Source organism: Castanea sativa, chromosome 1, assembly GCF_040712315.1.
Source record: "Castanea sativa cultivar Marrone di Chiusa Pesio chromosome 1, ASM4071231v1".
NCBI lineage: Eukaryota > Viridiplantae > Streptophyta > Magnoliopsida > Fagales > Fagaceae > Castanea > Castanea sativa.
Window position 1 is genome coordinate 23,819,649 of NC_134013.1, and position 12,727 is coordinate 23,832,375.

At 43.3% G+C, this 12,727-nt stretch overlaps 1 protein-coding gene across 1 annotated transcript; it reads left to right on the forward strand.

The window, feature by feature from the left end:
* The first annotated feature begins 3,894 nt into the window (after window positions 1–3,894).
* On the forward strand, window positions 3,895–4,383 carry LOC142623249 (uncharacterized). Its single transcript, XM_075796645.1, has one exon. The coding sequence runs from the start codon at window positions 3,895–3,897 to the stop codon at window positions 4,381–4,383; it is 489 nt and encodes a 162-aa protein (XP_075652760.1).
* Window positions 4,384–12,727: the final 8,344 nt, after the last annotated feature.

Genomic DNA, 12,727 nt, shown 5'->3' on the forward strand with positions numbered 1-12,727 from the left:
CAAAATATTTGTTTGGAAATAGCTTATCTAACTTTTTGCTGAAAGTGTGCAAAAGTATACTTGTACTTTGAAAAAATTTTAAAATATAAGAAAATGTGAGAAAAAGTGAGGTTTTAAAAAACTGTATAAAAACTAAAAATTAAAAGTTGAACTTATAAATAGACATAGAAAGCTTCTTTCATCATAATACCATACCCTTATCATCCAACAACAAAAGCCGAATAGCATTGACATACGGAAGTAGTAGGGACTGAATCGACAGATCAGTAACAGCCACTCCCACCAAAATGAACACCCATCTCTGCTTTGCAACTTATGAAATTGAAATGAGTCCTTCAGTCTTCAATCTCCTCTTGTCCAATGCTGCTTAAAGTTCCTAGAGCATTAAAATTCAGCCACAAAGCACATAACCAAACCAACCACCCTTCCCTCCAAAAAAGAATTACTGGAATGTTAGATGATCAGAGATATTACAAAGAGCAAATTGGGAATGTCGAAAACTTAAAACCAAAAATATTCAATGATAGATCAGCAAAATACTAATTTTTTTTATAGTTATTTTACTAGGTAATATAACTTTATTTTCTATCATTAAACAGTATCGTATGAATTTAACAAAGTCTCTGTTTTAATGTTAGATGATTATATATATTTTTTTCTTTTTTCTTTTTTTCAATAAAGTCTCTGTTTTAAATTCTTGCATGTGATTTTTCACCTCGTTTAACACTTCTATTAATTTTTGTTGTGTTAAACCTGCTTGAATTTGATGATTCCTTGCTGACACTAATAGGTGTTGTGGAAATTTGGTGGATTGCAGGCTGAGGAAGAACGTTTTTCCATTGAGTTAGACGAGAACAACCTTGCCAATCTTGCCAAAAGGGGGAATCTTCCTGGTGCTGAGCAGCTGTTAAGTGATTCTCTTTCTATCTATATATAGTAATGATTTTGTTAAATAGGATGGTTCTGTCATATAAAAGTAAGTATCAAAGTCAAAACTTGGTAATGTATTTGATGTAGTGTTGCAGTTATGCTATAGTTTTTTTTTTTATTTTGCTTGGTAATGTAGTGATGCAGGTTCCAGGTCTGGGCAACGTTGATTTTGCCGATGTGCGGGCTATCATGAAAGATGCTGGTTCTTCTTTAATGGGGACAGGTACGGCAGTTGGTAAGTTTAAAATTTTAGTTTTCACTTGGTCTAGCATGACTGCTAGAAAAAGAGAAGTTAATATCTTATAACGAAAAAAAAAAAGAAAAAAAGAAAGAGGAAAACAAAACACTATTTAAGTTGGTTAGGTTATTTGAGAGAAGAATAAGGCTATTACGTTGAGCTGGGTCAATAAGAATAAATTTTTACTACATATAATGATGTGGACTTGATGAATGTTATTAATTCTGTTTCGAACCCCGTTTCGGTTTGTCTAATAGAACGAAATATTTCGGTACCGGCCTATTCCGGTGTACCATTTGAGGGTGTTTCGGAGTTCCTAATATATATATATATATATATATATGTATGTATGTATATATGTATGTATGTATGTAACTAGATATTATTACTATTATATAAATTAATGAATTTTATTTTATTTATAAAAAAATCTTAAATAAAGTGGGATTAAAAAAATATTTATTTATAATTTTTCTACAAATAATATAATAAATATAGTGTATAAACTTTCACCTTAAAAAAAAAAAATTCAGTGAAGTGGATAAAAATAATTATGGAAATATTTTTTAACTTTTCACTTGTGGCATTGTTGTAAATAACTAAGTATTTAAGAATAATTTTTTAAGTTGGAAATTTCCTAGAAGCTTCCTACCATTTCCATTAGCCCACACGTATTATTCCACTTATCAATTTCATTTCCTCTTCATCTGATCTCCTTTCTTCTACTTCACAAGCTTCTCCGCTTTTTATCTTCTTCTTCTTCTTCTTCTTTTTTTTATTATTTTAATTTAATGCATCCTTAACTCTTAACTCTTCCTCACACAAACAAAGGCTAGCTCAACACGCCCAACATGCAAGTGTTCTCCAGCAAAGTAAATGTCAATAACAGAGAAGTATGGTGGCTCAAAGCAACAAGGATGAAGAAGTGAGTTTTAATGGCAGCACTTGAGCTTTGTCCATGACTTGAATTTTTTTTCTTCTTCTTCTTCGATCTGATGTGAATCTTATCTTTCCTCTTCTTTTCTTTTTTCTTCTTTTTCTTTGATCTTTGTGAATTGTGAAGTGTGAAGCAAACCCAAAACACATATCGGCCGAATCTTTAGTTTCGGCTGGTATTTGCCGAAACACACTGGAATGACCGAAATGCCCCGGAATTGGCCGGATTTTGACCCGAGGTGGAACAAAGGGTATTCTTGTTCCGGATTATATACCGGTACGAGAAATTCCGTCCGTTCCGGCCGAAACAGAACGAAATTCATAACAATGGACTTGATATTATGTCACAAAATTTGACCTTGGGCTGCTTGTCAATTGTAGGTGAATGCTAAAGCGGAGGTTATATATGACCTAGTGGATCCCAGTGCAAACTTGATATTTGGAGCAATTTGGAAGGGTTGGACATATCAGGAGTGAAATTTTATTTAGTTATTTATTTATAATTATCCTTGTAGTTCAGACTCAAAAATTTCTTGCAACTATATTGTGGGATACAGAAACTAGTAAGATAATAATGCTACGTGTCAAACTTGAGGCTGAGGAGGACAGTGCAGTTCCAAGAAGACTATACCCTCGGACCATAAGGCCAGAGAGGCGAGCCATGGCCATGTCAATGACATATCACAAGAGAAGGCCACACTGTAGAGGAAGAACTTCAGAGAGGGGGTTAGCCCTGACGTGACTGGAGGGATAGTTGCTGCCACCACAGTTAATACACCCCACCAAGCCTCCTGACCGCATTTATGTGGAGAAGACCCCTGAACAGTGCTGTCTTGGTTGCCGCAACTCACAAAAGATTTGGGAGGGTGTCTAATGGGACAAGCGCTCGAGTAGTGTCCAGCACGATCAACAAGTGGAAGGCCAAGATTAGCTGAAATAGGCTATATAATGAAAAAGATCCTCTTGAAAGGAGGGGGCATGGACGATCCAGAGAAAGAAATATTGTAAAAATCATTCTTGAGATCAAACTAACATAAATATTTGTCCTCGGATATTTGCCGAGGACTAAGACTCTTCGTTATTCCTTGTCGTTTTCTTCTTCTTCAATTGTGCTAGGCCATTTGATTCAAGTTCCCACCTCTAAATTCATTGTATTACGTTAACTCATTTTTGGCACTTACAATTGACGTCGTTTGTGGGAAACTTCACTTAACCTACACACCTTCAAGGAGAACACCAAAGGATGTCTAGCAGGGAAGGATCCGTGAATTCTCATCCTGAGTGGCAGGACCAGTTCGTAAACTTGGAAAATCGTCGGGATTGTGAGATAGCTAGGTTCGAGTCTAGGAGCTCAAGACCAGCTCGTCCCAGTCAGCGCAGCTATCTCTCAAATGAGACTGTTGGCCTAAGACGGGAGGTGAACCATTTATGCAGGCGAATAAGGCAAAACCAGAGAAATCAACGGAGTAGGAGTCTCACTGCGAGCTTGGGCTCTAGTTTAGAGCTAGAGTGGAGGCGCTAGGAGAAGTAGGACGCCTCCCAGCGAAATGGAAACTGATTCCTCCAAAGATTCACACAGAGAAAGGCAGCATCGTAGGCAGCACAGACCCATCCCATGGGGAAATAGGGATAGGGACGCCATGCGCAAGACCCTTTTTTAGATATCCAAGTTGCCTTTCATGAGGCGAATCGAGAGGGCCAAGCTGCCCAAATGCTTCGCGTAACCTACCTTCGCCTTTTACAACGGGAGGACCGACCCCATAGAACACGTTAGCCACTTCAATCCGAAGATGACCATGTACACCAGAAATGAAGCTTTGATGTGCAAGGTGTTTCCCTCTAGCCTTAGCCCAGTGGCAATGAGATGGTTTGATGGACTACGTGAAAGGTCCATTGATTCCTATGAGGAGCTCACCAGAGCTTTTGGTGCAAGGTTTGTTACGTGCAGTAGGGTGCTGAGGACATTAGACTCCCTGCTAGCGCTGTTGATGAGAGAGGGAGAGACCTTGAAGACTTACTCGGATAGGTATTGGGAACTATACAACAAGTTGGATGGGAACTTTGAGGACGTGGTGGTACGCACCTTCAAGAGCGGGCTACCCACCGAGTCCGACCTATGGGAGTCCCTCACCATGAAACCTGCTCGAAACATGAGACAGTTGATGGACCGAATAGACGAGCACAAGAGGGTGGAAGATGACCAAGCACAAATTAAGGGAAAGGTAAAGGGCTTCCACGACCGGAAGGATAACCGCTTCAATAAGACAGGGGGAAACTAGCCCAAGGTAAACTTCCGCAATCAGGGACACTTGAGCGAGGTCCAACCAGTCAACTCAATGTTCAGGGTCCCACTCCACCAAATACTGCAGAAGATCTGGAATGAGCCTTACTTCACTTGGCCGCACAAGATGGGTGGAGACCTGACTCGAAGAAATCAGTCAATATACTGCCAATATCATTAGGATAAAGGGCACATCACCGAGGAGTGCAAAACCTTACGGTTGTACTTAAACCGTCTGCTTAAGGAAGGAAAGTTGGGAGAGTTCACAAACGAGACTTCGACACAAAGAGGAGCCCCACATTAGGGATATCAGGGAGGGCCAGCACCGCGGTCCCCTTTGGGAACTATTCATGTTATCCTCGCTGAACCTAAACAGGCGTTGGCCCAGTCAACAGGGTAATGTTCGTGTCTCCCCCTAATACCAACTTTAGCCGAGAAAACCTCTACAAGAGGGCCAGGACAGAACCCAGTCTGGTCATGGGTTTTTCAGACGAAGACCTGGTCGGCACTGCCCAACCCCATGTTGAAGCTTTGGTTGTCACAGTGTGTATTGGGGCTTCAATGTGCATAGGGTAATGGTTGACAGGGGAAGTAGGGCTGAAAACATGTACCCTGATCTATTTAGAGGACTAGGGCTAAAGGAGAAAGACCTGGAGAGTTACGGAGCCCCACTTATAGGATTCGACGGGAAAATGGTTATCCCAAAGGGAAGAATCAAGCTACCAGTCCAAGTAGAGAAGGAGGAGGTGTTGGACTTATTGTGGCGGACACGTATTCACCATACACAACCATTCTAGCTTGGCGGTGACTATACACTCTCGAAGCCGTATCATCCACTATGCACCAAAAGGTGAAATTCCCAACTGAAGGTCAGATTAGGGAGATACGACGATGCCAAGCCTCGGCGAGACAATGCCTCATCGCAGCAATCAACCAACGAACCCTCCGGAAGGAATGAAAGAGGCGCCCCTAAAGTTATAGTAGTTAACGCTTGTTGCAGCCGAGGCCGAGGACAATAGGGTTGGAGTGGCGAAGGCCTGCGAGAGCCTTACCAAGGTGGCTATTGGGAGTAGTCCTAACAAATACGTCCAGATAGGAGCACATCTATCACCAGTTGAAAGGAACAAGTTGGTGGCTTTCCTTGAATAGCATATCGATATATTTGCCTAGGGCCCATACGAAGCGCCGGGGATTGATTCAAACTTCATATGCCATCAGCTGAACGAGAATCCCGAAGCTCGGCCAAAGAAACAACCACCTCGAAGATCCTCCGATGAGCATTCTAATGCAGTAAAAGAAGAAGTCAACAAGTTGAAACAAGCTGGGGTAATAAAGGAAATTTTTTATCCGGAGTTGCTAGCTAACATTTTGGTAGTGAAAAAGAAGAATGGGAAGTAGAGAGTTTGCATGGATTTCATTGATCTCAATAAGGCTTGTCTCGAAGACCCCTTCCCTGTTCCGAGGATAGACTAGGTGGTAGACGCCACCTTTGAACACCCTTGGATGAGTTTTCTTGATGCTTTCCAAGGATACCACCAGATCCCTCTAGCGCTTGTCAACCAGGAAAAAAACAACCTTCAGGACTCCCCTTGGAAACTACCATTATTGAGTGATGCTGTTTGGGTTGAAAAACGCAGGATCCACCTACCAGAGAATGGTGACCAGGATGTTCGAGGCCCAGTTGGGTAGGAATATGGAAGCCTATATAGACGACATGGTGATAAAAAGTAAAGTTGCATCCGAGAACATACAAGACTTGGAGGAAGCTTTTTCTGTGCTTAGGAAAAACCAACTGCAGTTGAACGCTTCAAAGTGTTCGTTCGGAGTGAGCTCGAGGAGATTCTGGGTTTTATGATAACAGACCGTGGCATTGAGGTTAACCCAGATCAGATCAAGGCCATAAACAACCTACGTCCACCTCAGAACCCCAAAGAGGTGCAGCGGTTGACGGGCATGATAGCTGCCCTGAACAGGTTCATATCACGGTCGGCTGTCCGGTGCAGACCGTTCTCCCAACTTCTGCACAAGTGGAAGGATTTCTCCTAGACCAAGGAGTGTGATCAGGCCTTTCGAGAACTGAAGGAGTATCTGTCAAATCTGTCGGTGTTATCTTGTCTCGGGTAAAAGGAGGTCCTTTATGGCTACCTAGTTGTCACAAACCACGTGGCCAACCTCATCCTAATTTAGGTCGATTCCGAGGTTTAAAGACCAGTATACTACGTCAGTAAATCTCTATAAGATGCTGAGATGAGGTACTCTCACATGAAAAAAGCCATCTTAGCCCTCGTCCATGCAACGAGAAAGTTGCCACACTACTTCCAGGCACATATGGTGGTGGTCTTGACCCAGTTTCCCTTGCAAGCGGTATTACGGAAATCAGACTATTCTAGAAGGGTGGTGCAGTGGGGAACTATGCTAGGGGCTTTTGACATCAAGTACCAACCGAGGACATCGATTAAAGGCCAAGTTCTGGCTGACCTCGTCGCCGAGTTCTCAGAGGATCAAACCAAGGAGGGGACACAAACCCAGGAAGCTGTAGGATTTTTTACCACAGAAATTTCCCCTCCGTGGACTGTGTACACAGATAGGGCTGCCAAATAAAGGGGCTTGGGAGTTGGAGTTGTCATCATCTCCCCGGACAGGATAGTTCTGGAAAAATCCCTAAGGCTGTCATTCTCGGCCACTAACAACGAGGCCAAGTACGAGGCATTATAGTAAGGGTTGGAGGCAGTAAAATGCTTGGGAGGAAATAGCGTAGAGGTCTTCAGTGACTCCCATCTGATAATGGGGCAAGTACAGGGAGAATACGAGGCCAAGGATGCGAGGATGCAAGCCTATTTGGGCAAGATAAAGCAACTCCAAGCATACTTTCAAGAGTTCACCTTGAAGCAAGTACCACAGTGCAGGAATTCCTATGCTGATTCACTAGCTACACTGGCAACAATGTCCAATGGCGCTCTACCACGGTTAATCATAGTGAAAGATTTAGACAAGCCGAGGTGGAAGGACCAGAGCCTGACCATGGTGTAGTCTGTCCAAGCTAGACCTAGCTGGATAGACCCCATAGTCGCATTTCTAAGGAGTGGAGACCTGCCAGAGGATAAGGCAGAGGCCATGAAGCCCAAAGGCACGCCCCGTAATATTAGCTATCTCAAGAGTAAAAATTTTATTAACGGTCTTTTTCTAGGCCAGACTTGTAATGTGTACACTCAAAAGCAGTGGAGCTGTTGTTGGAAGAGCTACACGAAGGGATTTGTGGGAGCAACATAGGGGGGAAGATCCTTGGCTCATAGAGTCCTTACCCAGGGGTATTGGTGGCTTAGTATGTAGAAGTCCGCCCGGGATTACGCGAGGAAATGTGATCAATGCCAGAGATACGCCCCAAATATCCACCAACCTGAAGGGGTTTTGAGCCTACTCTCTAGCTCATGGCCTTTCGCTTAGTGGGGTCTAGACATCGCGGGCCCATTCCTTTGGGCTACTGCAAACTAAAGATGGTTGCTCTTTGGGACAGATTATTTCACAAAATGGGTAGAAGCCGAGCCGTTAGCTAATATCCGAGACCAGGACGTGAAGAAATTCATGTGGAGGAGCATTGTCATGCGATTCGGCATACCTTACGCCCTCGTATTTGACAACGGAATACAGTTCGACAATAAGGCTTTCAAGAGATATTGCAGTGAACTTGGAATCAGAAACAATTACTCTACCCTTGCATACCCACAAGGAAACGGGCAGGCCGAGGCCACCAATAAGGTGATCCTTGATGGGCTGAAGAGAAGACTGGATGAGGCAAAAGAGAAATGGGTAGACGAGTTGCCGCATGTGCTATGGTCATATCGAACTAACTCAAGAAGATCAATCAAGGAAACCCCCTTCTCCATGACATATGGAGTGGAGGCAGTTATGCCCGTGAAACTGATAGGCTAATAAACGTATTGACCCTTTGTGATAGATTAAGTTGATTAATTAACCAAGTTATTAATTAATCAAATTAACATACAAACGCGTGGTAGCACAAAAAAATCACCAATAAACTAAAGTATGCAGCGGAAATTAAATGACACGGTGATTTGTTTACGAATGGGAAAAACCTACATGGCAAAAACCCCACCGGGTGAATTTAAGGTCACCACTCTCGAAATTTCACTATTATCACAACAAGCGGTTACAAGTAAAGGAATCCCAAGTACCTTACTAACCTACAGTTGAACCCTTACCCCAATACCCAATTTGACTTGTTCTGTAGTGACAATTTCTCCTTTCAATGCACGGCTCCCAAGTACGTGACTAACCAATTGCGCGAATCCTAGTACGCGACTTCAATCACCAACTAGAGAAGATTGTTAGATGCAAAGTTCTTCAATTCATCCACATGATGAAGATCAAGAAAATGCTTGGTTACAAAACCTTACGGTGCAAAGACACAACAATTTCTTCACAAGAGATATGAACTAAGGCTAGAACTTCATCTCAAGTTACAATTTGCATGAACAAGGATTTTTCAATGCTTGTGCAACTTGCCACACTTTGAGGGCCCTTAAAATAATCCTTTTATATGTCTAGGGTTAGGAGAAAAGAAGGCCCAAAGACACATCCACGGATTGGAATCAAAACAGAACTTAGAATCTGTTTTTCTTAAACCTCGACAGATAGAGGTATCGAGATGCTGTCGAGCAGCTGTCGAGCCACGGGGCTGGAACAGCTCTTTAAACCTCGACACATGCTAGCTGTCGAGCTTTAATAATCTTGCACTATTCAGCTTGTTTCTTGAAGTATAAAACTCATCCTCATTCTACCCAATTACAAGTAAAGTGCGTTTTATCAAAGGATTAGCCAATTACATAAATAATGAATGACATGTGTTCTTAACAAGTGAAACACATATGTCCTAACAGAAACGGAATTCCCGATGATGAGAACTGATCAGTTTGAGGAGCATAATAATGATGGTCATCTAAGGGTTAAATAGAACCTTGGCCATGCTTGGTCCCTCAGACCCATGCCTTAGGTAAATTAACGCCTTAATATATTCCCTAAGGGTTAAACAGAACATCGGCCATGCTTAGTCCCTCGAACCCATGCCTTGGGTAAATTAATGCTTCAATAGATTCTCTGAGGGTTAAACAGAACCTTGGTTGTGTTTGGTCTTTCGGACCCATGCCTCAGGTAAATTAATACCCCAATAGATTCTCTAAGGGTTAAACAGAACCTCGGCCATTCTTGGTCCCTCGGACCCATGCCTTAGGTAAATTAACGCCTCAATAAATTCCTTAAAGGTTAAACAGAACCTCGACCATGCCTGATCCCTCAGAACCATGCCTTGGGTAAATTAACACCCCAACATATCTCTATAGGTTAAACAAAGCCTCGACCATGCCTGGTCCCTTGGACCACATGCCTTGAGTAAAATAACGCCTCGCAACTTCACCAAGGAGGATAAGACCTCGGCATATGCATCATCATGAGAAAACAAGGACTCACCCTAGGTTTTGATTAAAGGATTTTAAAGGTACATTCATAAGGTACTCTTAAAATGAGAGACCTCAAACACCCCTTTTTCTACTAGTGTTTCGTTTGTCTCTAAGGACTTAAACATTTCTATTGATTAAACAATTTTTAGTATCAACACATAGTTATTTTTCTCACTATTTACATGGGCTTAATTTACTTGAATTAACAACAATTCATTACTGTTAGCTTTTTGTTAACGTATGGGTTTTCACCTTTAGAAGCATCATCAATCTAACCTCTCAGCAAAAGACAGAACAGTTACTATATCCAATCAAAGATAAATATTGCAGAAAGTTCACTTGTCATAAAGCAAAAGTTAATGTCTTTTCATTAATCAAAAGGAAAGATACATCATAAACCATGGCAAACTGCCATAACAAAAAATAAAGGTACAAAGGAAGAAAAGAAAAAAAAAAATTCCTAAGCTAAGTCTGGGCTAGAGGAGGAGGATCTTTTTAGCTGGCTGACTAGGAGATAGGAGGATTAGCAGCCTTGCCCGAGGTGGCCTTCTTCTCCTGGGCTACGACTTAAGGCTTGACCGGCTTGGACTCCTTTGTTTTGGGAGCAGCTTCCTTGCCTTGGTCAGCCTCTGGGCCTTTAGTCTTTGGCAGAGTTTTAGCTTCCTTGCCTTTGCCCTAATTCTTTGGCCAAGTTCTACACTAGGCAGTGGCCACCTCTGCCCCTTGGCCTAGGTCATCAGCCTTGCCAAGCCCTTTGGAGGTCTTAGGGGGGTAAGAGAGGCCTGGGTGCTAGGAGGCTACGCCAGTGCTGTTGTACCAGGGGCAGTATCCGTCTCAAGGCCCGAGGCTGATTTAGGAGCTTCTCGGAGGTCTTGTGGATAGTACATATTATCAACCCTACTCCACTCCGGGGTAGCAGGAACTCCAGCTAGGTTCAATGCCTCGGTCCACACCTCAAGGCAGTAGTCCCTGCAGACCCCAGCCAACTCATTAGTCAGGCGGGCTTCAGTCTCCTACATTCCAAGATCATAGAACTTCTACTGTGAAGCATCCACAATTTCCTGAGCAGCCTCCTTAGCCTTCTCCAGCTCTGCCTTCAAATCCACGACCTGTTGGTTGGCCGTGGCCAATTCTATCTCAGCGTGATGGAGCTTCTTGCGCTGCTTTTCAGCCTACACCTAAGCGTTCTTAAAGCCAGCCTCAACGCTCTTCCTCTCCCTGTCCTCAGCGGCCAACTTCATGGTAAGCTCCTTATTCTTCTGCTTGGTAGTGGCCAAACCCTTGCTAGTCTCTAGATGAAGATTGTCTGCGAGCCTAGCCTCGGACCGGGCATCTTTCACCCACTCTTCAGCCATGAAAACCTCCTAGATTGCCTACACAAAAAACGACAAAGGAATACCCTATCAGATAAGAAAAAGACACCTTATCATGAAGTTAGAAAGGCATGTTGAAAACTTACCTAGGCTAAGTCCCTCTTTAGGGACAGAAATAGATCTTGCTGCTTCACGTTTTTTAGAGCAGCCATATTCTTCGGCAACAAAAGGGGCTGCTCTAGAGCGTTGGCAAGGTAATGGGTGTTCCTTCTTTGGAACTCCCTGATGGTGGAGTTCCATGGTATTGTTGCCCCGTCCAGCTCCAATCGAGGGTTCCTCAGGCGTCGACCCCTTGGACCTTCCCGCAAGGAGTTCACGGAGGCCTGGCCCCTTCTTCCTCTCCAATGGAATTTCTTCTTCTTCTTCTTCTTCTTCTTCCAAACTGCTGGTTATGGGCACGACGACGAATCCGAAGGAATGAACGCTTAAAGATCTGTCAAGTTCATCTTCCGAGTTCGAGACCTGGATCACAGGCTCTCCCTACTTCTCCCTCTATTCCTCAAGTCGAAACTGGTCTATCTCTTCCTTAGGTGATAGGCGCGAGAAAACTGTTTCTTCTCTCAGAAATGCTTCTTCATGGGGAGAATGATGGGAAGACAGTTCAACCTGCACAAGACGTCAATTCGAGCCAGCCGAGGATCACCCGCTCTAATCGCATTGCCCACGCCTTGAAACTTATTGGGCAAGGACTTGAGGTCAAGGATAAGATGGATAGCTCTCAATTGTTTGTCCTAGCTCACGAACACCTCGGATCTCAACACCTTGTTGAGATCTGGAACGTTGACAAAGTTGAGATTGGGAGCCACGTATCTTTTATCTGCACAAAAAAAAGAGAGAAGTAAAATCACAATTAGAAAGGCGAGTCATCAGTCAGAGGGAAACAAACTACTAAAGGAATGAAGAAAGAAGAAAACTACAGAACTAATTCCCGTGTTAAAGGACCAAAACCTAGGGTACCCCACCTGGTGCTCCCTCCTAGGTTGGGCAATGAAGACCGTCATGCCATTCACCCGAGAGGATCAGAAATTCATCATTCATGCCCTTGTTAGATTTGGGAAGACACGAGATGAGTCTAACATTAGAAGACTTAGACTTAAGATAATAGTTCGAGTCTACAAGCAAATGGCACTCGTACATCCAAACAACATCGTGCCAAGTGAGACCCAACACCATTTGCTCGTTAAGAGCGTCTACACTACCTAAGACTTTAATTAGGTTGGGTGCGCATTGATGAGGGCATATCCTATGGGTGATTAGGTAGTCCCTGGTCACTTTACCCATGGGAAGCCTCATTCCCCTTTCTATGAAGGCGATCATGGGAATAACGACCTCTCCCTCCTTTCTGAGGGTGTGCCACCCTCCCAGAGGGCAATACCTTAAGGAGACACCCTGGGGAATATGATACAGGGCCCTAAACCCCTCCATACCAGCAGGGGAATCTACTAATTGAGCAAACCTACCCATCTAAGAAAGCTAAGGCGAGGTGAAGAAACTT

Coding starts and splice junctions, on each gene's coding strand:
- LOC142623249 (XM_075796645.1), top strand. CDS start 3,895: ATGACCATGTACACCAGAAATGAAGCTTTGATGTGCAAGGTGTTTCCC.